This window comes from Drosophila albomicans, chromosome 2L (assembly GCF_009650485.2).
Source record: "Drosophila albomicans strain 15112-1751.03 chromosome 2L, ASM965048v2, whole genome shotgun sequence".
Lineage (NCBI taxonomy): Eukaryota > Metazoa > Arthropoda > Insecta > Diptera > Drosophilidae > Drosophila > Drosophila albomicans.
The window spans coordinates 27,966,121-27,989,709 of NC_047628.2; the positions used below are offsets into that span (position 1 = coordinate 27,966,121).

A 23,589-nucleotide genomic window follows, 5' to 3' on the forward strand; every position below is an offset into this window, starting at 1 on the left:
TGCGTAAATATAAAGCACACTTTTGCTTGACTTGAGTAGATGAACCTTGAGAATTTGAGTAGACAATTTAGTTAAAGAAAAAGTTAACAACTTAATTAAAAGTTGACAAAAATGTAGGCATTTTATTTTCATATGAAAGTGGAATTTATTTAGTTATTGAATGAATGAAAATAGGCTTCAAACCAATTAAAAAGATTTCGATTTTTGAGAGAAAACATTAGACCATTGAAGTGCAACTTTTTTAATAATTTTAATTCGTTCAGTTATCACTTCAATTCTAAAAAGTTTTCTCACTTCACAGGGCTTAAAAGAATTCAATTGTTGTAAGAAATTTTAAGTAAGACATTAATTTACTTTACTAGAATTTGGCATTTAATAAACTGTAGCTTAAGCTCAAGCCATCTTATTTTATTTGCTTAACAATTGTCATTTACTTATGTTGCAAATTTGACAAGACGAAATTCCTGTCTCTCAGCCTTTTCCCCCTCTTAAATGCCGCCACTGACCATCAAGAGAGTGCTCAGAACTGATTCTCAGTCTCACTCTGATTCTCATTCTCATCCGCATTCTCATTCCCTTTCTCAGATTCTGCTCGCTGTCACAGACGCAGTCCCAATGCGCTTGTTAGTTTAGTTCTTGGGTTTTTGGTTTTGCGTTTTTGGTTTTGGGTTTGGGTTTGGGATTGGGTTCAGTTGGGTTGCCATGGTTGCCATGTTTCTTGCAGCAGCTAAGCTCTGGCCATTTGTTAGCGACAGCAACAAAAGCAAAGGCAACAGTAAAAGCAACAGCAACAGTAAAAGCAACAAGCAAACAACACGAAGTTTTGCTGTTTAGCATTTCAACACACAAAAACGCACAAGTTGTTGGCATTGTCTTCTTGTTGTTGGCTGAGAAGAAGAACAGCAATTAATATGTATCTCTTGCTTGGCACGCTTTATCGCAACAACGAGGGAAAGTGGAAAGCTGGAATTTTCGTCGGAAAATACGAAAAGTTTATTCTCTTCTTCCACTTTCTGTGCGAGTTGAGTTAAGTTTTTTTGGGCCAGCATTTTGCACGTTGCCATTTTATTTGGTGCTCGAGCATTTTGCGCAGTTACACACGCCACAGCCACGCCCACAACCTACAGCCTTCAGCCCTCAGCCCACTTGGAGAGATGCACATTTTGAGGCAACTCAAGTGATTTATGACAGCCAAGAAAGTGAGGCTGGGGCTGCAGTGCGTATACTTGTTATTGCTGTGGCAGGCGCAACGAATGCGCCTTTTAAACCAGAAAGTGGCTTGAGAAACGGACACGCGAAATGGGCACATGCCGAAAGAGATAGCAAGTGCGAAAGAGAGAGAGAGAGAGAGAGAATATTTCAACTCCTTTCCTATTTACACATTACACTTTACATTTTACGTTTCACAGTTTGCAAAGCAGCTTCTTAAGGTGTCGAAAGTTTTCAAAAGTTACGCCCAGCAATTAGTGGGATTAGTTAATCTGATTAATTTGGGGCGAAAAGCTTTAAATCCTGGCAAATCCCTAGATAACGCGAAAGTCTTTTAATGAATAACTGACTTTATTGATGAGCTGAGTAAAGACGGAAAATGTTTAAGCTGTGAACTTGATTTCGGAGGATAATGAATTCATTATTTTCACTTCTATGACATACTTTTTAGATTCTTCAAAAGATTATATTTTAGCCATATTAACTAAGACTTAAATATATTATTTCTAATATGAAATTGAAATTTAAATATTTCATTTTAATCATAACTAAAATAATCTACATTTTGCCAAAAGTTGTTAAACAAACATTAAAGCTCTTAGTTCGATAATTGTTTATAATATCTTCATATATCTTTGCTTTTAGATCCACTTTCAACCAGTGTTATTCTGTTGAAGGTAAACATTATGGTAAGTCTAAGAAAATGCCATATTTAATATATCGAAGCGTCGTGAATGGCAATCATAAAGTGGGATTTAGTGTCGTTTTAGTCGGACAACACAAGTTTTCATTTAATTTGAGATCATTCCTCTAGTTTAGTTTTCATTTATGGGCAAACAGACAGTTGAGACAGTAGTCGTATTATGCATAACTAACTAGAAGGATGAACTGCTGTGGTGTGTGCAAATGTGTGAGTGTTGTGTGTGTGTGTTCACTCACTGTGACAACTAATATCCATTTGGATGTCCTGGTGTAAGTCCTCGACTGGTTGGGAATGGGAATGGGGATTGGGATGGCCAAAACAAAACGCATTAATGCGGAAACGCATTTTGTCTACTCTTGTATTTGCATATGAGTTTGAGCTTGAGACTCGCACGTATTCCATATTTACCTAAAGACAGAGTGAGAAAGAGAGTGCAAGAGAGAGGAAGAGAGAGATGGAGGAGCGAGATTGTTGTGCTTTTTATGACGAGGAGCATACAAAAATTTGTGCTAAAGGACTTTTGCTTACAAACGAGCGAGCAGGCAAAAAGTGCGGAAGAATTGCATTGTTTTTCGCACACAGACAGACAGACAGCTAGAGAAAGAGAGAGAGAGAGAGAGAGCTGGTATAAGCCAGGCCAGGACACAGACATGCAGGCCATATGTAACATACGTGCAAGGATATGCATATGTGTCTTGGCAAGGATTTGTTTTGCTTACTCCATGCAACTGCCTCCTCTCTCTCTCCCTTCCTCCCTTCCTCCCTGTTTCTGCTTTCAGCTGCAGATGATGAGCCTCAGATTATATGCACTCACAAGCGATGCTTTGTCTCCTTTTACTTCTTTTACTCCTCACCTCAACTCACTCTCATCATTCCTTCTCTCACCTCTTTACGTCTCGCTGCTGTCAGCCAACTCCCTGCACCGTCTCGTCCAGGTCTCGTCTTTAGCCCGACATATCTTGTCAGCCCTTTGTGTGTGTAATTCTGTGTGTGCATCAGTGTGTGTGTGTGGTGCCAACAGGACATGCATAAGTGGCCTGTCTTTTCGTCCTGGCTCAGCACAACTTTTGCCTGGCTTTTTATTTATATTTACTCTTGATTGTTGCACTCGCTCTTTCTCTGATTCTCTGATTCAGAATCTGTCTCTGCCTCTGTCTCTGCAGTTGTTGTTTTAGTTGTCTTGTGTGTGTGTGTGTGTTCCACTGTTGTTTCTGCTGTAGTTGTGTAGCTGCTGCTGCAGACAACTGGAAACAACAACAACAACAACCAACGAACGAGTCAACTACACAAATAACAGCAGAAAAAGGCAAATTTATCCTGGCTGGCTGCACTTTTTGCTCTCAAAACAATTAAATGCAACACACTTTTCGCATCTCCCTCGCACTCTATTTCTCCTCCTTTTTCTCTTTTTTTTCGGAATGTGCCAACTGCCAAATTTACTTGGCCTTTAATTTCTTTTTTTCGTCTTTTTTGTTAGCCAATTTTTAATGCAGTTTTTATTTGGCTTTTTTCGACATTTTCCGTCACTCGCAGTTAAAATTAACTGTCACCTAGGGAAATGGCAATGAGAACAGCGAAGGGGAAGGGAGGAGGCACAAGGGGAAGACTGTCACTGGCTGAATGATGTTTTAATGGGCTTTTCATATGCCAACGAGCCATGTGTGAGTGTTTAAAAATGGAAAAACTGTAAAGAGCGCCGCGCAAGGACATTCAAAAGTGGAGAGAGGAGAGTGGAGAAAGGAAAACTCAGTGAAAGCTGACTAAATTTGATTATTTGAATGCCAAAGTTGAGCCAAAAACCAATCGAAATCAACTAATTATGACGGTCAACGCTAAAAGCATCCATAGGCCAAAAGGTTAATTTGATCAATGCTATCAAATCACGAGTTGAGATATTAATACTCTAAAAGCCAGCTCAGAATAGAAATGACCTTGCTGCAGGCGACTGCAAATAGCAAAGCTTTAAAATGAAGTGAGGTTTATACTATGTTTTATCACTCAATTTGAGGTTTCGTTGAAGATAGTCTAGCTGCCTTAATATTTATAATTATACTTTGATTTTTATACTCGACACCCACAGGGTAGAAAGGTATGATAACTTTGTGCCTCCAAGAAAATGGGATAAAATCTGGTATATTTTGTACCTTATGTTATATTTTTAATATAGTACTATATTAATATACCATTTATTCATTTGGTATATTTTAGTATTTTTACGGCATATTAATTTAGTATGTTTTATATTAAATGTAGTACTATATCAATGTGGCAATTGTAGCCTTTGGTATATTTTAATATTTTTGTAGTACATTCATTTGGTATATTTTGAATGTATGATTTTTAGTAATATACCACTTATAGGTATATTTGTAGTATTTTTGTGGTACATTATTTCGGTATATTTTAAGAATAATACCGCACAGTCCTTTTATTCAAAATGGGTAGCGGATATCTCACAGCACACTCGAATGTAGCTAGAAAGATTTCGAACTATAAGAAGTTAATGTAGTTTTATTTTAAAAATACAAATACTCATTCTTAATGGCATTCTGACAATATTTCTCTTGTATTGAGCTTAAGAAAAGATACCTTAACCTATAAGAAAGATTACAAACTGTAACGATTTTATATGTTGTTGTCACTAGTTAGGTTTTAGTTTCCAAAAAGTAAATTTCTGATCATATTTAAAAGTATAAGGCACAGATATTAAACCATAATAGCAATCTTATAATACTTCACTTAAAAAATGATCTAGAAGAAAGATTACAATCTGTAGTTAGTTTTAATTTTCAGAAAGTAAAGTTATTTTCGTTGTTAAAAGTATGAGGCACTAAAACTTAACTTTAGTAGCACTCTGACAATATTTTATCTTAAATGCTTTCCCGCTTCTCTTGGGCCAGCTTTGCCTTGCAATGCCTTTAAGCACCCTTTTCAACAAATTTGCTTTCAGTCGCTTATTTAAAGCAGCTCAATATTGAAAGCTTAGACGAAATTGATGACGTCACAGAGTGTAACAGAGAGAGACAGAGAGAGGGAGAGGAGTGAGTGAGAGCAGAATGAATGCGTGTAGAATGCGAATGGAGTTAGGGCAAAAGCTAAGCCACATTCAATTTGTTGGCTGTTGGCTGCTGCCTGGCGGTGGCATTTGCTGTGCTTATTTGTTGCCAATGGCTGTTGCCACCGCCAGCCACAAATAGCATTTTGTGTCTATTTTAGTGTAATTTTCCGCATAAACGGTTCCCAAAACGGAGGCCAAGTCCTTGTTCGACGATCCCAAAAGAACAAAACCAGAACAAAAAAAAGAGAGTCGCAGCTGTGACTCCTGTGGAGACTGTGGCACTCTGCTGTTGCTGCGTGTGGCAGCCACCAAAAATGCCAACTTAAAATGAAAATTATTGGCTCGCTCGCGAGTTATAAAAATAGAAACTTTGCCTGGGAGACGTCGACGACAAAAGCCGAAAAGAACTGCACACAAAAAAATATAACCCAAAAATGCCAAAAAAGTGCCGCAAATTGAGTTGAACGGTTTTTTGGGTTTTGCATATTGGCCGCAAAGTGTGGACGATGAGGGGAAGAGGAGGGGGCAGAGATAGAGGCAACATTTGTGGCAACTCGGGCGCTCAGCTTAGGTTTGGTTTGGTTTGGTTATTGAGGCAAAACACACACACGCCCCTATAGTTTTTGTGTGCTCGTATTTTATTCTTTGGCTGCCATCGATTTCAATTGTGTCAATGCGAATTGTCTGTCCACAGCACCACCACACTCTCCCTCCCCCTCTTGTGGCTCCCTCAGGGACTGTGCGACTTCGTGGCAACTTCAAAGCGCGCTCAATGAAATTGACACCCGCAGCGCAGCGCAGCGCTGCCAACGCTCCAAATTGAAACTATGAGCGAGAAAATAAATGTGTAACGAAATGGAAGCTGCACACGCCCCCCGCCTCCCACTGAATCCCCACCCCTCTCCAGTCTCCCCCTTTTTACTGGCTGCTCCCAATGTGGCAATAAAACCATTTTAATGAGATTCAAGCTTTAAATTTCGCGCTTTATTTACGTGAGTGGCGACAGGAGGCGGCAAACGCGCCAAAGCTGTGGCATTGTGGGCGTGGCTAAAAGGCAAACTTGCGCGCCACATCGTCATAGTCCACATCAAAACCGAAATAAAAAAAAAAACGAGTTAACTTCATTATGTAACTCGAGGGAAATTTTAATTAAAAGCGTGCGAAAGATTTAATTGATTATACCCAGTAAACCAAATGCGATTGAAGGGGTAGTTAGGGATGAGGAAAGGGGTGGAAAGTGGGATCAATAGTGGAAAGTTTCGGAAGTTGAAATAGTTTAACAAACTGTCAATGCTTTAAGCTTAAATAAAGCCAGAATTCAAGAGGGTATCTCTTAGTTAATCAGCTCTCGAGAGTCGCTTAATTTTATTGTGCATACGCCGCGTTGACCAGCGGAGCCCATTGACGGGTTGCTTAGCTCCAGCGACTTGGCAAATATTTTAACAAGTTTGTTAAAACATTTTATGAAAATTGCGGCCACATTTTCAGGAGTAAACGATGGGGGAGAAGGCAGAAGTTAAGGGCCTCTAAAATAAAAGTTTACACAGTTAATAATAAAACCATTTACTATGCAAATATTTTGTCAGTCCACTGGGCAGTTTGAGGCCAGCAAACAGAGCGATAGAGTTAGAGAGAGGAGAGGAGAAGAGAAAGAGAGAAAAGCGGAGGCAGTTGAACCCATCTCAAGTCATTTTTCACGCTTAACATATGAGAATTTGAATTTGAGAATGCAAAATGGCAGCTGGACGCAGGACAAGACTTCAGACGGGACTTTCGACCGCAAGCGAAACCCCAAACCAGTTCCTAACCTCAGTCTGCCTTCCGTCCCCCCATCTCTCCCCTCCCCATCACCCAAACGGAGTCGAGTTGAGTGCATGCAAATGTGTTTGCAATGGGTTAAATATGCTCCGCAGAACCCCAGCTACAATATATGCATATGCATTGTGTTTGTATGTATGTGTGTGTGTCTGTTTGTCTCTCTTTTTGCTACCTTCCCCCTCCCTCGGCTGGCTTTTTTGTTTGCGCTGACTTTGAGTGAATGAAGTGCAGAAGGGGAGGCAGCCATGAAAAATTAAAAAGGGATTTTGGTGCGGCAGCTGCTGAAAAGCGTTTGAATAGTAACTTGAACAACTTTTTTTCGGGCCAGTTACAACGCAGCGAGGAAAGGGAGAGAAGAGAGGGACACATGTAGAGAGCGACAGACTTTTTTAAGGGGGGGAGGGGGCATGCAGCCTGTCAGCGTTTTTCGAAAGTGCCTCCCAACATCAGACACTCGCACAGTCAAGTTGAAAGATGATATAAGCCAGCAGATTGGACATGTGCTTCCAATTCGAGAGCTCTCTCTTGGCTTTGGCTTTGGCTGCTCGACCCCTCTCCACTCGATCCCCTCGAAAAGTGGTCGGAGAGTTGCTTTTGTGACGGGAGCAAAGTTCTCTTAATTATGTGGCAATGCATTGCGAGCAGTGCGAGGGGAGAAAGAAGCATTTAATTGAGCTGACAGCTTAAAAAGGAAACGATAATCATAATGAAGAGCCAAGCCAGAAGGGCAACCTTCGTCGAGCAGCAGGTCAGCAAGTCAGACGGTGAGTTCATCAACATGTGTGATGAAGTGCGCATTGAGAGCAGCACTTCAATTACCTTGAGAGGTAGCAATTTATTATTATTCAAAAGTGGAAATTAAGGTTACAGTTTATGAGCATATATAGGTTAATTTAATAGACAGCCAATAATAAATATTTAAGCTGACTTATTCATAAAATACTTTTCTTTAATTACTTTTTCATTTTTTCTTACAGATATTCACTTGCATTTGATTTGAAAACAGCCCCAAAAAACTCGAAATCAAACTGGCAACAAAAAATGTAGCATACTTTTTTGGGCAGCATGTGAGTACGAATCTGTTATACGCAATGTTCAACTTGTTTAATGAAAAGTGGATAGAAAACAAAAGAACTGCCTTCAGTTTATCAATTGATTTAATTACCTTGAGAGGTAGCAATTTATTATTATTCAAAAGTGGAAATTAAAGTTACAGCTTATGAGCATAAATAGGTTAATTTAATAGACAGCCAATAATAAATATTTAAGCTGATTTAAGCTGACTTAGGCATAAAATACTTTTCTTTAATTACTTTCTTATTCTTTTTATAGATATTCACTTGCATTTGATTGGAAAACAACCCCGAAAAACTCGAAAACAAACTGGCAACAAAAAGTGTAGCATACTTTTTTGGGCAGTATGTAAGTACGAATCTGTTTTACGCAATGTTCAACTAGTTTAATGAAAAGTGGATAGAAAACAAAAGAACTGCCTTCAGTTGATCAATTGTTTTCATTTGAAAGGCATTAGAGAGAAAGACTTGTGCAGTAAACGAAAAATGTCTATAGAGCTGCAGTTGGAATTTAACAAAAATGCAGTTAGCTTCGATAATGTTTGTTGTTTCACAACATTTTGCGTTGTGCATTGTTTTAACAACAGTGGAAACTCGGCAGGGAAAACTAATGTTGAACTTTTCCTCTTTTCCTCGTACTTGCAACTTTACTGCTGCAAATCGAATTGGTCCTTGGAGAAGTGAGTTGAAGTCCGAATTTTAAACCCAATAATAAACTGCAGTCGGGGAAAGCTGCAGCGAATGGGCGAAAGTAACGAGAAAGTGAAGAGTGTAAAGTGGAATGTGGAGAAGGTAGAAAGAGTGGAAATAGTGGAAATAGTGAAAATGGAATGAGCCGCTTACCTTGTGCAATAATGAAAATTCGTTGTAAAAAGTAGTTGGCAACTCGTAAAAGTGTTGCCAATCGTTTCAATTGCTTCCTCCCTTTATTATTATGGGTTCCCCTCCTCCTCCTCGAATCGGTTATTTTGGAGGATGTTGATGTGGCTGCTGTTGTTGCACTTGATGGTTGCTCGATTGATCGCTCGTCCACTCAGCTACTTTTATTGCTGTTGTTGTTATTGTTGTTGTGGTTGTTGTTGTTGTTGGTATTTTAGTCAAGCATTTTGTGTGTTTATTGTTTTAGTCACTTGTCAGCGAGTGAGTTGAATGAATTTGCATTTCGCTTTAGCCCTTTGCACAATTGAAAAGCACTCGCGGGGCTTAGCCACGCCCCCTCTCCTCTCCTCTCCTCTCTCGTCGTGGCGTAAATTGTTTATAGGCTTTGTCAAGTTTATTGTTTGTTATTCGTTTAACTGCAAAATGTCAGCACAAATACAATAACAACAATCAGAAGAGCGGCAAGAGAAAAAAAAAATACATTGGAACAAACAATAAAAATTTAATACGCATTTTTTCAGCTCGTTGGACGACCTTTCTCTCCTCTCCTCCCCTCTTCCTTTTCCCTACTCTCCGAGTGTGTGTGCTCTCTATATGGTTATGGCAACGCATATGTCAAAAGATTTATGACCATGCCAAATGGCAAAAGGAGGGGAGGAGGAGAAGCTGCAGGAGGCGCCGTTCTGACAGCTTCCCAATTGCCTCGTTGTTGCCGCCCAAAATGTGTAATGAATTATGCAATGAAATTTGTTTCATTTTTCCAACACACTCATCCATACACACACACACACACTCGAGGCAAGGCAATTGAAATTTTGAAAGATTGCGCCAGACATTGTTGCTGTTGTTGTTGCTGTTGTTGCAATAAATTCAAGAAAAATGATTGTTTAATTTATGAAAAGTATTTGTTGATGCCAAGCAGATTAAGCCTCGACTCGTCTCGACTCAAAATTCGCACTTGAGCACACGCAAGCAGATGAAAATGTGCTGAGGGAAAGGAGAGTGGTAAAGGGAGGAAGGAAAGTGGGAAATGGGTGCAACTCATTTCGGGCTGCCTTTCTGCATTTTTATCTCCGTTCTCATTTGTGCCTCGAGGTCGGCGCACACCTTGCCTCTGCCTCTGCCACATCCTTCGACATCCTGGCCTGCTTCTAGTCAGCTATGCGGGGGAAGCGGGGGAGGAAGGCAAGGGGCAACACAGTGTTTCCTGTGCGACACGACACGACTATCATGAGGCCAAGCTCAGGCCAGGCGCTTGAAGGATTTCCCTTTGGCAGAGGCCACTCTAGCTCTCTCACTCTGACTGTGGCTTTGTTGTAGTCTCGCTCTCCCCCATCCCTTCTTCTTCCTCCCCTCTTCAAGCCCTCGGGCAGTCTCCCTTTCTACTTATTAGTCTACGTTTTGCAAATATTTGCATACGAGGCACGTCTCAGTCATTTTTCTTCAACTTATTCTTTTATTTTTGTTTATCTACGTTTCCTTCATTTTATTATTATTACTCTTCTCTGCCTTCGCCCCTCCCTTCCCCTCCATAGTCTGCTGTTATTTTGCGTCCTTCAAAGTGCAAATGCGAGATTTCTTAGCACCACATTAAAAAAGACGACAGCAAATAGCAAAGCATAAAAAATACACCAAAAAAATACGCATAAAAACAAAGCAGAAATGCACAAAAAATTATGAAAAATGCTTTAAATTATGAAAAATCGTTAAATGTTTGTCATTTGAAGCTTTGTTTCATTCCCTTTCGCCGTTGACATGTTTTCGCTTTTGTTCTGCACTTGCCAAGAGGTCAGCTCTAAGTGGATGTTGCCACGTTTTGTAATCGCAACAAGGGTTCAAGTGAGGTCGGTCTGAGTGCAGCACAGACAAAGAAGAAAGCTTCAAGTATGGAATGGAAATTTAATTAAGAATTGCCTAGAACAGAATTTCTGTTTAGGAGAATCCTTAAGTAATATTTGTATGATTTCAATTTGATATTCTTCTAAGCATGGAAATGGAAATTTAATTAAGAATTCTATTTATGAGAATCTTTAAGTTATATTTTGTAGGGTTTAAATTTAGTATTCCAAAATTTAAATTACGAATTCCTTAGAACAATATTTCAATTTAGGAGTTTCTTTAAGTAATATTTGTATGTTTTAAATTTGATATTCTTTCAAGCATGAAAATGGAAATTCAACTAAGAATTCCCTAGAACAGAATTTCTGTTTAGGAGAATCTTCAAGTAATATTTTGTGTGGTTCAAATTTAGTATTCCACCAAGCATGGAAGTGAAAATTTAATTACGAATTCCTTAGAACAATATTTCAATTTATTTGTATAGTTAAAACTTGATATTCCTCATAGAACTTCTTCTCACATGATACATAATTTGCTGGGGCTAAAAACTGATTGAAATTCGTTTACTTCTAATAACATCCATCAAACCCAGTCAAATTCAATCACAAAATATTTCATTCAGATGTTGAATTACTTTTTGCTGTGAACTCTTCTTTAAGTAATATTTTGTATGGTTTAAATTTAGTATTCCACCTAGCTTGGAAATGGAAATAACGAATTCCTTGGAACAATATTTCAATTTAGGAGTTTCTTTAAACATTATTCGTATAGTTAAAACTTGATATTCCTCATAGAACTTCTTCGCACATGAAACATAATTTGTTGGGGCTAAAAACCGATTGAAATTCCTTAACTTCCAATAACATCCATCAAACCCATTAGTCTACAACTCAATGTCAAATTCAATCGCAAAATATTGAACTGATTTTTGCTGTGAACTCTTTGCTCTTTGCTCTCACATGAGTTGAACATTAATTGGCTGAAACATGCCCGAATCGCACTAATCGATGTTAATTTAATTAAATTAATCTGATTTAAGCAAATTTCCGGCTCATTTCAAACTAATTCAATTCCGTAGGGAGGAGCAAACTCCTCCTCCCTACCGAAATACCAAAAATACTTTGAATCGATGATCTGCTTTATGGACCCCCAATTTGTATGTTTCTGCCTCCTGCTGGATGACACAGGATGAGCTCGAGACTCGAGTCGAGGAACAAGCGTATTGTGAATTTATTTCTCGGCAAAGGCTGTTTTCCCTTTTTTGAGGAAGGAGAGGAGGAAGAGAGAGAGTGAGGGGGGCTACCCCATCAATTTGTAATTTGTAAATTAAATTGGCTTTTTTCTGCTGCCAGGCCTGCTCTGCTCAGCTCTCCACTCTGCCTTCTTTTTTGCGGTTGCCCTTTTTTTGTGTGTGCTGTGTTGTGTTGTCCTGTTTTGTTGCTGTTACGGTTTCTGCTGCCTTTGTTATTATTGTTGTTGTTGCTGTTGCTGCTGTTGTATTTTCTTTGCCATTTTTAACGCAAAAAATGCAAATTTATCAAATTGATTTAAGGCCTCGGCTCGGATGTTGATGGCGTTCAATTTAAATGCCAAAAATTAATTACACATGCCACAAACTCCCTCGCACACGCTTCTTTGTTGTTCGAGTTTCAACACACACACACTCACACACCTTTCTTTCACTTTGTCACACCTTTCGAATTTGGGTTGTTGTTTTGGTTTTGGTTTCGACGCACTTTTCAACACGAACACTGAACACTAAAATATTTATTTTATTGGTTGGCAGTTGAGATTGTTGGCAGTTGGCTTTGTTGCCTTTGGCTTTGCTTACTGCCAATTCTTGTGTGTGTTTTGGCCAGGCTAAAAGTGCCGCAACGATATCGCCGCAAAACGAACTTGGCCACGTTTCCGAGTTGACTGATTTGAGCTCCACGGCTGCCCAAGACACGAGCCCATGCAACGAGAATGTAAACGAGAACGCAAATTGAAGCGAACACGAAGGCGACTCTTGGTCTCTTATCACACAACACACACACGATGTTTGCCACTCGTGCCGCACAGTGTGTTGAGTTTGTCGCAACTTCGTGTCCACAGCGAGAGAGCGCGTGCCACGCACGTGTCCCGAAGTCAGAGAGAGAGAGAGAGAGCAAGCGATGAGAGAGTGCTTCATGCCGGCATTTGTTGGTGTGTGGTGAGTTTCTTCGCATTCGCACGCATTGGTGAAAGCTTGTTGAATGTTGCCCATGGCCGGTTATCAGTCAATTCTGCTACTGCAGTTGCAGTTGCAAGTGTGTCCTCTGCCTAATAGTCTCGTCACTCTGATGTATGCCCAAGCAAGGCTAGCTCTGACAGGAATTTAGAAACAATTCTTCTTGAGCTAATGTTCTTCTGTTGTTCAGACTTATTATTACAGTTTGTGTACACGACATTGACAGATGTTTTAATGAGCTTTCGAAGCTTTGTATTGAATTAAGTTTAACATGAAATTAGTTAGCAAATAATACTGTACGTATTACAAGTATGCTTTAACAAATGGATAACAGCCTTTCTTGAGCTAATGTTCTTCCGCTGTTCAGACTTATCATTGGAGTTTGTATACAATATTGCATATTTTGGGAAGTTATAAAAAGCGTTTTGATTCAGTTGAGTTTACGTTAATAGCTGCTTTAATGAGCTTTTGAAGCTTTGCATTGAATTTAGTAACTATATAATACTGTAAGTATTATTAACATCCTTAAACACAGTGCTAACCTTGTGTAAAGTAAATTTATTACAGCTTTTAATGTGCTTTCAAAGCTTCATATTTGATTTAAAACTTGAATTGAGTTAACCATGTTATGGTAGCGAGCTTGACCCCAGTGAACTTACTTTGTCAGCTGTTTTAATGAGCTTTCGAAGCATTGTATTGAAATAAGTTTAACATGAATTTAGTTACCAAATAATACTGTACGCATTATAGTAAACGTATTACGGTTGCTTTCAATACTGTGGTAACCATGTTTAAAGTAAATTATCAGTGCTTTTAATATGCTTTCAAAACTTTATTTTGATGGTAGGGAGCTTGATTCCAGTGAGCTTACGTCGAGAGCTGCTTTAATGAGCTTTCGAAGCTTTGAATTGAATTAAGTTGAACTGAACTAGAACTTAGTCACTAAATAATACTTTAACGTATTGTAGTATTAACTATGTTTGAAGTAAATTATCAAGGTTTTTAATATGCTTTCAAAGCTTTATTGTAGTTCTTATTATATTTTAAGTTTGAATTAATCTTAGATTAGTATATGCATTGTACTATTAATACCATAAACATCATCTAAATAGTCCCCTTAACTATAACAAATTTCATATGATTTCTCAATTTAATCTAGTTTCCATGTGATGCAATTACTTATCACCTTTAATTGCTAACACTCTTAACTAGCATTAAAGTTGGAGCTCTTCAACTTATCCGCAGGAATTGAGTTTGTCCTTTCGGTTGGCTACAATTCACTCGGTTTCCGTTTGCTTGGACAGCGTTTCTTTGTTTGCGCCCAAACCCGATTGAGTCAACACTTTGGGGCAATGTGTGATCACAGTTCGTTCTCGATTTCTAACACTAGGTGTCGCTTTCATCTTAGTGGAAGCTGCTGTTCGGTGTCAGTTTTCATTGCGAGATTGAAAACTTAGCAGCAAGTTGGCCCTTTCTAATTGATGGACTGCCGCCTGTCGCTTGCGGCCTGCCTCTTGTCTCTTGTCTCGTCTCTTTCTCTGCCACAACATGTCCATGTTCTGTTTGTCAACCACAATGGCGACTTCCGTTGCAGCAGCATCGTTGTGTGTGTGTTCTCTGTGCACTTCGTCCTGCGTTCTCTGTCACTTTGCAACATTCATTTTGACTTTCATGCGCTTGTCAACTGGCGGCTAAGAGTGTTTTGTTTTCGACCACTTTATCGTCCTTGCTCGTCCTTCTCCTGCTCGACATCGTCATCGTCATCGCCATCGCCATCACCATTAAAGGGCCGCCAGTTGCTCTTGTTGTTATTGTTGTGGTTGTTTTTTACGGTCTTGTCATCGACGCAAGCGAAGAAATGCGATGCAGTTGTTGGTATCAATGCTGCCTGGTTGGCTTCCTTGGCTGCTAAACAGGCCAAACTAATTACCTCGCATAATAAATCAGAGCTGTCATACTTTGCCATTAGTTTGACACCACCTCCCTCACTCCCCCAGCCCTCAGTTATTGGTAGCATTTATGCAAATTGCCAGCGCAATACGAGAAAGTTGAGAATCGAGAGAGAAATATATATCGTATATCGAGTAGCTGCATTGCTGGGGATAGCCTTTTGCATTATTAATTGCAATTTGTTAGCGTTTTCTCAGAATTTGCCCCAGCTTTAACCTAATAAGAGACACACACTCAACTGGACTGGACTGATTGTCCCCTTGGCTAGCTGGCTGGCAATCGAGTTTATGTATGCAAAATTAATTGATTTCCATTGAAAGGAGAGCACAAAAGTGCAACTGACACATTTTGCCAGCAAAGGGTTGCTTTTAAGTTGTAGCGTGACTTGAATGATGATTGAGCCAAATTACACAACAAATTGTCAAGCAATTAGGCGACGAACTTCTTAAGTAAAATCACAAGAAACTATGGCAAAACTATCGAACAACTATTGCCAAACTATCGCTTGAATTATGCTCATCGAACTCAACAATAACAATTTATTATTTTCTCTTTACAATTTGCAATTTGGCTGCTTTTAATAAAGCAGAAATGATTGATTGCTGTGTAAGAAAGGAAACAAATTAATTATTAGTGTTATAACAACTATCGCTTCACTTACCGCAATTGCCTAAAGAAGTTGACTTTCTTGCGCACCTCGGGAATAATGTGCATGTGATCGTCGAGGAATTTGTAATAGGTGCCAGTATTTGGATCAAAGTCATTCTTTGGCAAACGATTGAACATAAAATCAGGAGTTCCTCCCTTGGGTTCTAGAGGTTTGCAACGCGAAGGATAAGGTTGAGTGAACTCTCGCATATAACCAGATCTCAAAGGCTGCACCAGTTCTTCTTCAGGTTCCATTGGACCATAGCGTGGACTGGAATTAAATGAATTTATAGCTTGCTTATTGGTTAAATTAATAGTCAACCTTACTCATCCATGTTGAAGGACTGAAAGTTGACAAGTTTGTGTTCGGTGGTGCAGAGAGTGCGCTGAGGACGCGATCCTGACTCCAGCATAATCTGCGTGGTTGTCTTCATGTCTGAGGCATCCATTTGTGGCACCCATAAGCGGGTCTTTCGCTTGCAAGCCATTTGTAGTTGAAAAGAATTGGTATTTAAATGTTTTTCTGTTTTAGAGCAGTTGTTTATATGAAAATTATTGTGATACTAGATCGAATTTGAATAGAAATTTTTGACAGTTCGAAAGGAACAAGAAATAAGACTACTTAAAGGAAATGAAAAATATATTTTTCCAGTAATAATACGAGTAATATAGTTTGCAATCCATTTACTAAGATTTAGGTGCACAGAAGAAAACAACGTGCCAAATATCAAGAATAAAATCATGAATCAAGATTTTTTGTATGGATTGAACAAAGAAGGTTTATTATTAAATCAAGATTGCAAATTTTCATTTAAATCTAGAATAAAACAAACTTGAATCTAGATTTTAGTATTAATTTTTTCTAAAATGCAATTTAGCATACAAATCTTGATTTAAGATGTTTTTAACCTAAAAATCCTATTTCAAGATTGTTCTTTTTAAGATCGAAAAAAACTTAAATCAAGATTTTTTCAATCCAGATTTTATTTCTCTGTATAGTGATTGAACTATTAATACATTTATTTATTCACATTTTATTGTATCCCTATAAAATGTGTTTTGTTGGCACTTATAAAATGATAGATGAACATTTAATTGCTTTGGTTTTTGAATGAAGATTTAGATTTTCAATTTTATGTAATAACTAATTTATAATGTTTTCCTTTTTCCATTAAATGTGACTTTTACATTGAAGCGTAATAGACGCCTAAACAACTGAGAGAAATTGAATTTCTATGCAACATAATCAAACACTCGGTAAGTGGCATATATCATATTTTATTTAGAGAAAATTTAGAGAGTTAGTTAAATAGTGGGCAACTTGCGGTACAATTTTGGGGAGGGATTTGACTGGATAATGGTGGCATGCATAATTCGGGAAATAAACCATTTAAATCAGATCATTAAGCAGGAAAGCGTGGTGCATCAATGAAATCTCGAGCGGATTTATGACAAAGCTATGCCAAATGTCCTGAATAAACATTGAAATGAAATGAAAATCGCAGAGTCAGTGGGTCAGTGGGTTGCATGGGGGAGTGGGAGGAGGCATAGGTAGTAGGGGGGAGGGAGACAAAAGCTATTGCAACAATTGCGTATAACAATGGAGCGTTGCGTTTGCACTTCGCTCTCGCTCTTTCGGTTTATGAGTTGCCTTCTTATTTGCTTGCGTCGACATTAATACGGGCTAATTAAACAAATATTGTGTGTGTGTGCGCATGTGTGTGTGTGAATGTGCATGTTTGCATGTGTGTGTGTGTGTTTATGCATATCATATGGCTTATATCAACAATCGGCAGCGGCATCGATGATACCAGAGCGTAATGTTGAACAACATAATGCGATAGACACGTATAGCACACGCAACACTGAGCGAGCGAGACAGCAAGCTAAGGAGTGGGAGAGAGCGAGAGTGAGAGAGAGGGAGGAGGAGAACAGACTGCAGCTGTGTGGCATAAATTATGGGCCACAATTTTGCATGCGTTGCATTTTGCAGCGCATAATTTGCATTTTTAAGCATTTTCACAGTGCATTGGGCATAATTAAAATGGACTGCAACACAGCGACGCATGCAACGCACACTTGCAACACATCGAAGCCAACTGAGACACAGACTCTGAGACTCTGAAACTCTGAGACTGTGACTCGAATTCAGACTGTGGAATGGCAAGCGAAATTCACTTTTTTTTGGGGGGGGCTGAATGTGTGTACACACAGAAATGCAATTAAGGCGACAACAAGATGAGGAGTAAAAGAGAAAGAAGTGGGAGGAAGGGAAGGGGAGGGGGGAGGGCTGCTCACCTTAAAGATTATGCAGTTGACTGGGCGCAGCTCTGGAATGGAACGGAGAGAGTGGGAGGGAAAGGGAAGGCGTGGCGCACTTAACAAATTAATGTCAAGCCACAATAAAAGTCAACAGCTGGTTTCGCTTGTGGGGCAGAAGCAGCCGCTGTGGGCGCTTTGGGGGCGTGGCAGGGCGCACGCAAAGTTGAGTGCAATGTCATGCTGAGACTTAGTGAGAGTTGCCAGCTAAATGAGTCAAAGGTGAGCGAGGTAGGGAGAGAGGCAGCGAATGGCAAACGGAAGCTGCCACTCACCTAGCAACATTTACAAATGCCACACAGAGAGAGAGAGAGAGAGAGAGTGAGAGTGAGAGAGAGAGACACTCACTCGCATGTTTAAGCGCTGCCTGACTGAGATTTTGCGCTTGACATATAATTTTGATGCCGCGTGTGTTGCCGAGTGCAGCTGCATCCTTGCATCCTTGTGCATCCTGTGGAAATGGCAAAAGTTTCGCCATGCAGCACGAAGCACGCAGCACTTTTGCTCAACTTTTGATGGCTGAGGTGTGAAATTTACGAGTCTGCGAGCAAGCGATTTCCAGCTCCAAATGGGCATATAATTATTATATAGTATAGTCGGGCAAAAAGCAAAGCAAAGCAAAGGCTGTTTGTCTTTCGCTTTTGCCTAAGCCCGTTAAATGCTCAAATTGCTTCACAAGCAAAAGTTCATTAAAAACTGTCAGCAATCTAATAGAGACACAGACACGTCCCCTCTCCCCTCCTCTCCCCTTCTCTTCTCCATCGGGTCAGGTGGAAACTCCCAACGCTCCGGAGCGGATCAAACGCAACGCCGATTGTCTCTCGACGTTGCGAGTGGAAATGTAGCAGCGGAAAAAAAAATGAAATGGTGAAAGTGGGAAGGAAAATAAAACACGGCTAAAGTTATATATAAAGTCGGTTGAGTGGAATTTCATGAGCTTGGCCTGTTTTGCCGCTGCTCCAAATGAACTTCCTGGCCAAAGCAGCAATGGTAAAAACAACTTCACGCCACTTGGAGCCAACCACAGCAACAGCAACAGCAGCAACAACAACTGCAGCAGGGTTGGGGTTAGGACAGAAGCGGGGAGAGGCGGCAAAAAAATGCAGTTAAATGAGCGGAAATGCAAAATTAACTCGCCGCGAAAGCGCAGAACAAACAAAGAAATTGTTGTACAACTAAAAAAAAAAACAAATGGAATAACAAAAAAGAAAACAAAGCGAGAGCAAAAGCAGAAGCAGCAGCAGCAGCAAAATGAAGAGGAAATAGAGAATGAGAGTTGCCAGAGGGTGAGAAGAATACTCGTAAAATGGGAAGAAGCAGGAAAAAAAGTACCGAACCCTACAACAAGAGGAATAAACGTTGCCACTTGGCCAAATTTAATGCAAATATTTGGCCAGCCACAAAAGGAAAAGCCTGCTGCATAAATTTCATTTGTAGAACTGCCCAGAAATTGTTGGTTAAGAGCAGACCCCAGAACGGGTGCAGAGTACAGTTAGCTCCGTTGTTCCGATTAGAGGCCAGCTGATTGCTTGTTGTGATTCCGATTCAGTTTGTAAACATTGAGGGAAATGCCTGCCCTGTTGTTGCCGCCTCTTATCTACGAGTATTTGCCAAAGGTAACGACCAGTTTTGGCCCCCACAATTTGCAGCAATCGTTTAAATCGCATGCAACAATAACAGAAGTCCTCTATTTCCCCCCTCTTGTGAGTTTCCTAACTGCCAAAAGGGTCTTTCGAGTATATCCCCAAAAATGTTGAGCTTGATAAATAGAAAATGAAAATTGTAAATGATTTATCATGTTGTCTGTGACAAGCGACGCACTTTTCATTGCAAGTACAATATTTGAAGTAAGCGAAAATTGTATTTAATTGTGATGCTCTCGCCGTTGTCAGTTAGCAGTTGGTAATTGTGAATGGGGAATGGAGAATGAAGCAAGGAACGAAGAGCTCGCATTCACTTGAAAATTAAACAAACGTTTTCGCAACGACAATAAAAATAGCATTAAATTTATGGCATTCCAAAAGGAAACGCGAGTCGAAGCTTCCTCTGTGTTGTCTCTGCTATTTTATTATTTTGCCATGCTCACACTTTTCTCTCCCTCTCTCTCTCTCTCTGTTACTTGGCACAGACCGGCATCTGGCACTTGGCACTGACTTCTGCCCGAAGGAGGCAAGGAGTCACAGGAGTCAGAGGAGTCGCTGGAGACGTGCAGCTGCCAGAGGCGACTCTCAGTCGCACTGACTTTGCACAATTAATGGCGGCCAAGCAACCGGTCGAAATAACCAGGAGCAGGGGAAGGGGCGAAGGGGAGGATGCCTATTACCCGGCCACGCCCCCTGCCAATGTCGGAAGGAGCCGCGCGCAATTATTGCGCCATTGTGTGAGAACCTTTGCCAAGTGTCTGTGTCACCGCTAAATTTAACATAATCCTGGAACGTCGCCGACGACCCGTCGCGGTATTCGTTTAATGCTCTCATTTCGCCAGCTGACGCGGCATCGCTGCTGCTGCTCTGCCTGCTGTCCCATAGGTCCTTGAATGTCTTTGTCCTGCGGTAAGCCTTTCTTTTGCCGCGCATAATTAATTTCACGTTCCTGCCAAAAATATGCGCCAGAATCTTGCTCCACTTTGATTTGCTCTGCTTGGCTGCTTTTTAGGCTGCTCAGTTGTTTTTTGGTTTTTCGCTTACTGCTGTTGTTGTTATTGTTGCAGCCGCTTTGGGAGTCCTGCCATTTGTTTTGTACTTGGCAACCGCCCTCAGTCCTCAGTCAGCCAACTTGCGCTTCGTCTGCCAATTGGCATTGCTCAGTTGGCCCAAAAACGATGGGCGATGGTCCAAGCAGCCAAGCGCCTAGACATCTAACTCAGCTAGCAAAATGGAATAACTCCATCACGACATAATCACTTGATACAAGCAATTACGTTTGACAATAGCAAGATGAATTAAAATTACATTTCGATATTAGCAATTAAACAAATCTATTTCCTTTACGTTTCAGATAAATCGTCAGCCTGAAAGTATGCAAAGGAAATTATTACTTGCACTCAACTCATCGTTATGAAAGTATGCAATTCAGTTTATATTTCGATTTTAAATGGACACCCTAAAAGTATGCAATACAATTCAAATTATGTGCTTAAATCAACATACTAAAAGTATGCAATATAATTACACTAACATATTTAAATCATCATACTAAAAGTATGCACTGTTATCCCAATTATGTACTTAAATCTTCATCCTAAAAGTATGCAATATAAAAGTTAATGCCGTCAACTTAGCATTACCACTATTTTTACCATTGTTTTTTTTTTATGTTCAAACTTGTGTATTAAAAAGCAATAATAAACAATAAACAAAACAAAATTCTGTTATATTTGGTTACTTAAAACTTAACACATGAATTATAGTCGCAAAAGGTAAGCTATGATTTTCATTAAAATGAGTCGCTTGCTATATATTCTTGATGCCAATCGATAGAGTTAGTTCTTGCGGTTATAGCAATGTGTGTCCTTGAAAATGTGTCCTTGATATGTTCAAGTTATGTCTGATTATTATTAGTGTAAATTCTTTGTGTGGCTGCCCATAAAAGTATGCAATGCAAACGAAATAATGTTCATACAATATTCGTATTTTTGGCATTACTTGCCCGAATCCTTAAGGATCTCGCAAGGACATACCTTTTTGTAATCAGGCTCACCAGGACTATCGATTGGCATTCAAGGATTCTAAGGATGTTTCCAAAAAAAGAACCTCAAGTTTTTGCAAGGGGTGAGTATAGAAAAATTGACCAAAATTGGCAAAAAATGCGAAGTCCTACCGTATCTCGGTCATTTGAAGGACGATCGCGATGTCCTTTGGCATAAGGATATCTTTTAAAAATACAAATCCATTGGCATAATTAAAAGGACGAATGTCCTGCAAACAGCCAAGTTAAAAGGACTTTTTTAAATACAGAAAATAGCGTATATCTCTGCCGTATCCTGTCTGATCCTTGCGGGCCATGTGTCAAACGAAATCTTGTCAAAATCCCTATGATCCTGCCAAAGGACATTCAAATCGTCCTTGTAGTTCTCGAGATATCCTGCACTTGGCAAATTTTAACTTGTTTCCTTCAACCGCGAACAAAAAAATTACAAGTGTTGGATCCTTAGATGACCCCATACTTTTTTGATGTCAATCGATAGAGTTGGTCCTTGCGATCCTAGCAATATGTATCCTTTAAAAATCCGACAGGATATGGCCGAGATATAACCATTCTTCGAAACACTATCTATCCATGGCGCACCCTCAAAGTATGCTACAAAAAAATTAATTTTTGCGGCGCCAAATTCAAAATTATTGTTTTGTTTTTTGTCATAACTCTGCCAAATCGTGATGGATCTCAGCAAGACTTACCTTTTTGTAATCAGGCTATCTAGGACTATCGATTGGCATTCAAGGATTCTAATAATCTTTCCAAAAAAAGGACCTCAAATTTTTGCAAGGGGTGAGCATAGAAAAATTGGCCAAAAGTGCGAAATCCTGCCGTATCTCGGTTATTTGAAGGACGATCGTGATGTCCTTTGGCACAAGAATAGCTCTAACCAATAAAAACTGATTGGCATACTAGAAAGGACGAATATCCTGCAAACGGCCAAGTTACAAGGACATTTTCAAATACAGAAAATAGCGTATATCTCGGCCGTATCCTGTTTGATCCTTACGGGCCATGTGCCAAACGAAATCTTTTCGTGAGCCCTATGATCGTGCCAAAGGACATCCCAATCGTCCTTGTAGTTCCCGAGATAGCCTGCACTTGGCAAATTTTAACTTTTTCTCTTGAGCTTTTGACCAAAAAATTAAAAGTGTTGGATCCTTAGAGGACCCCATACTTTTTTGATGCCAATCGATAGAGTTGGTCCTTGCGATCCTAGCAATATGTGTCCTTTAAAAATCCGACAGGATATGGCCGAGATATAACCATTTTTCGAAAAACTACCCATGCCTCACCCTCAAAGTATGCTACAAAAATTTTGAATTTTGTTGGCGCCAATTTCAAAATTGTTTTGTTTATTAGCCATAGCTCGGCCTATTATTTAGGGATCTTGGCAAGACTTACCTTTTTGTAATCAGGCCAACCAGGACTATCGATTGGCATTCAAGGATTCTAAGGATCTTTCCAAAAAAAGGACTTCAAATTTTTACAAGGGGTGAGAGCATAGAAAAACTGGCTAAAAATGCGAAATCCTACCGTATCTCTGTCATTTGAAGGACGATCGCGATGTCCTTTGGCATAAGGATAACTCTAACCAATAAAAATTGGTTGGCATACTAAAAAGGACGAATGTCCTGCAAACGGTCAAGTTACAAGGACTTTTCTAAATACAGAAAATAGCGTATATCTGGGCCGTATCCTGTCTGATCCTTACGGGTCATGTGTCAAACGAAATCTTTTCGTCATACCTATAATCCTGCCAAAGGACATTCAAATCGTCCTTGTAGTTCTCGAGATATCCTGCACTTGGCAATTTTTAACTTGTTTCCTTCAACCGCGAACAAAAAAATTACAAGTGTTGGATCCTTAGATGACCCCATACTTTTTTGATGCCAATCGATAGAGTGGGTCCTTGCGATCCTAGCAATATGTGTCCTTCGAAAATCTGACAGGATATGGCCGAGATATAGCCATTTTTCGAAAAACTATCTATCCATGGCGCACCCTCAAAGTATGCTACAAAAAATTTAATTTTTGGGCGCCAATTTCAAACTTGAAATTTGAACGCAGGCTCCAAAAAAGAAAATCCGTTAAAATTCAAAATTATTACATTTATTTCAAAAAGCGATCTTGCAAGATTGCTTAAGTTTAAATAATTACATGTACCTTTAAATATGAATTGCTTATA

At 39.6% G+C, this 23,589-nt stretch overlaps 2 protein-coding genes across 5 annotated transcripts in view; both read right to left on the bottom strand.

Annotated features, from left to right (window-relative positions):
• LOC117564858 (uncharacterized) overlaps window positions 1-12,484 on the bottom strand; it is a 44,498-nt gene extending 32,014 nt beyond the window's left edge. Inside the window, exons 1-2 of one of the 4 annotated variants that reach the window (XM_034243800.2) lie at window positions 12,411-12,484; window positions 8,705-9,156 (exon numbers count right to left, since the gene is read on the bottom strand). The gene's annotated coding sequence lies outside the window, so the exon portion shown is untranslated. Of the gene's footprint in view, window positions 1-8,704; window positions 9,157-12,026; window positions 12,229-12,251 lie in introns of those variants that run through there. The other 3 variants (XM_034243799.2, XM_034243797.2, XM_034243801.2) reach the window with 3 other exon arrangements.
• Window positions 12,485-15,215: 2,731 nt separating this feature from the next.
• Window positions 15,216-15,979, bottom strand: LOC117564868 (uncharacterized). The gene is made up of 3 exons (XM_034243817.2): window positions 15,714-15,979; window positions 15,400-15,657; window positions 15,216-15,340 (listed from the first exon to the last, which is right to left on the bottom strand). The coding sequence occupies exons 1-3, from the start codon at window positions 15,872-15,874 to the stop codon at window positions 15,316-15,318; spliced, it is 444 nt and encodes a 147-aa protein (XP_034099708.1). The 5' UTR covers window positions 15,875-15,979; the 3' UTR covers window positions 15,216-15,315.
• Between the last annotated feature and the right edge of the window lie 7,610 nt (window positions 15,980-23,589).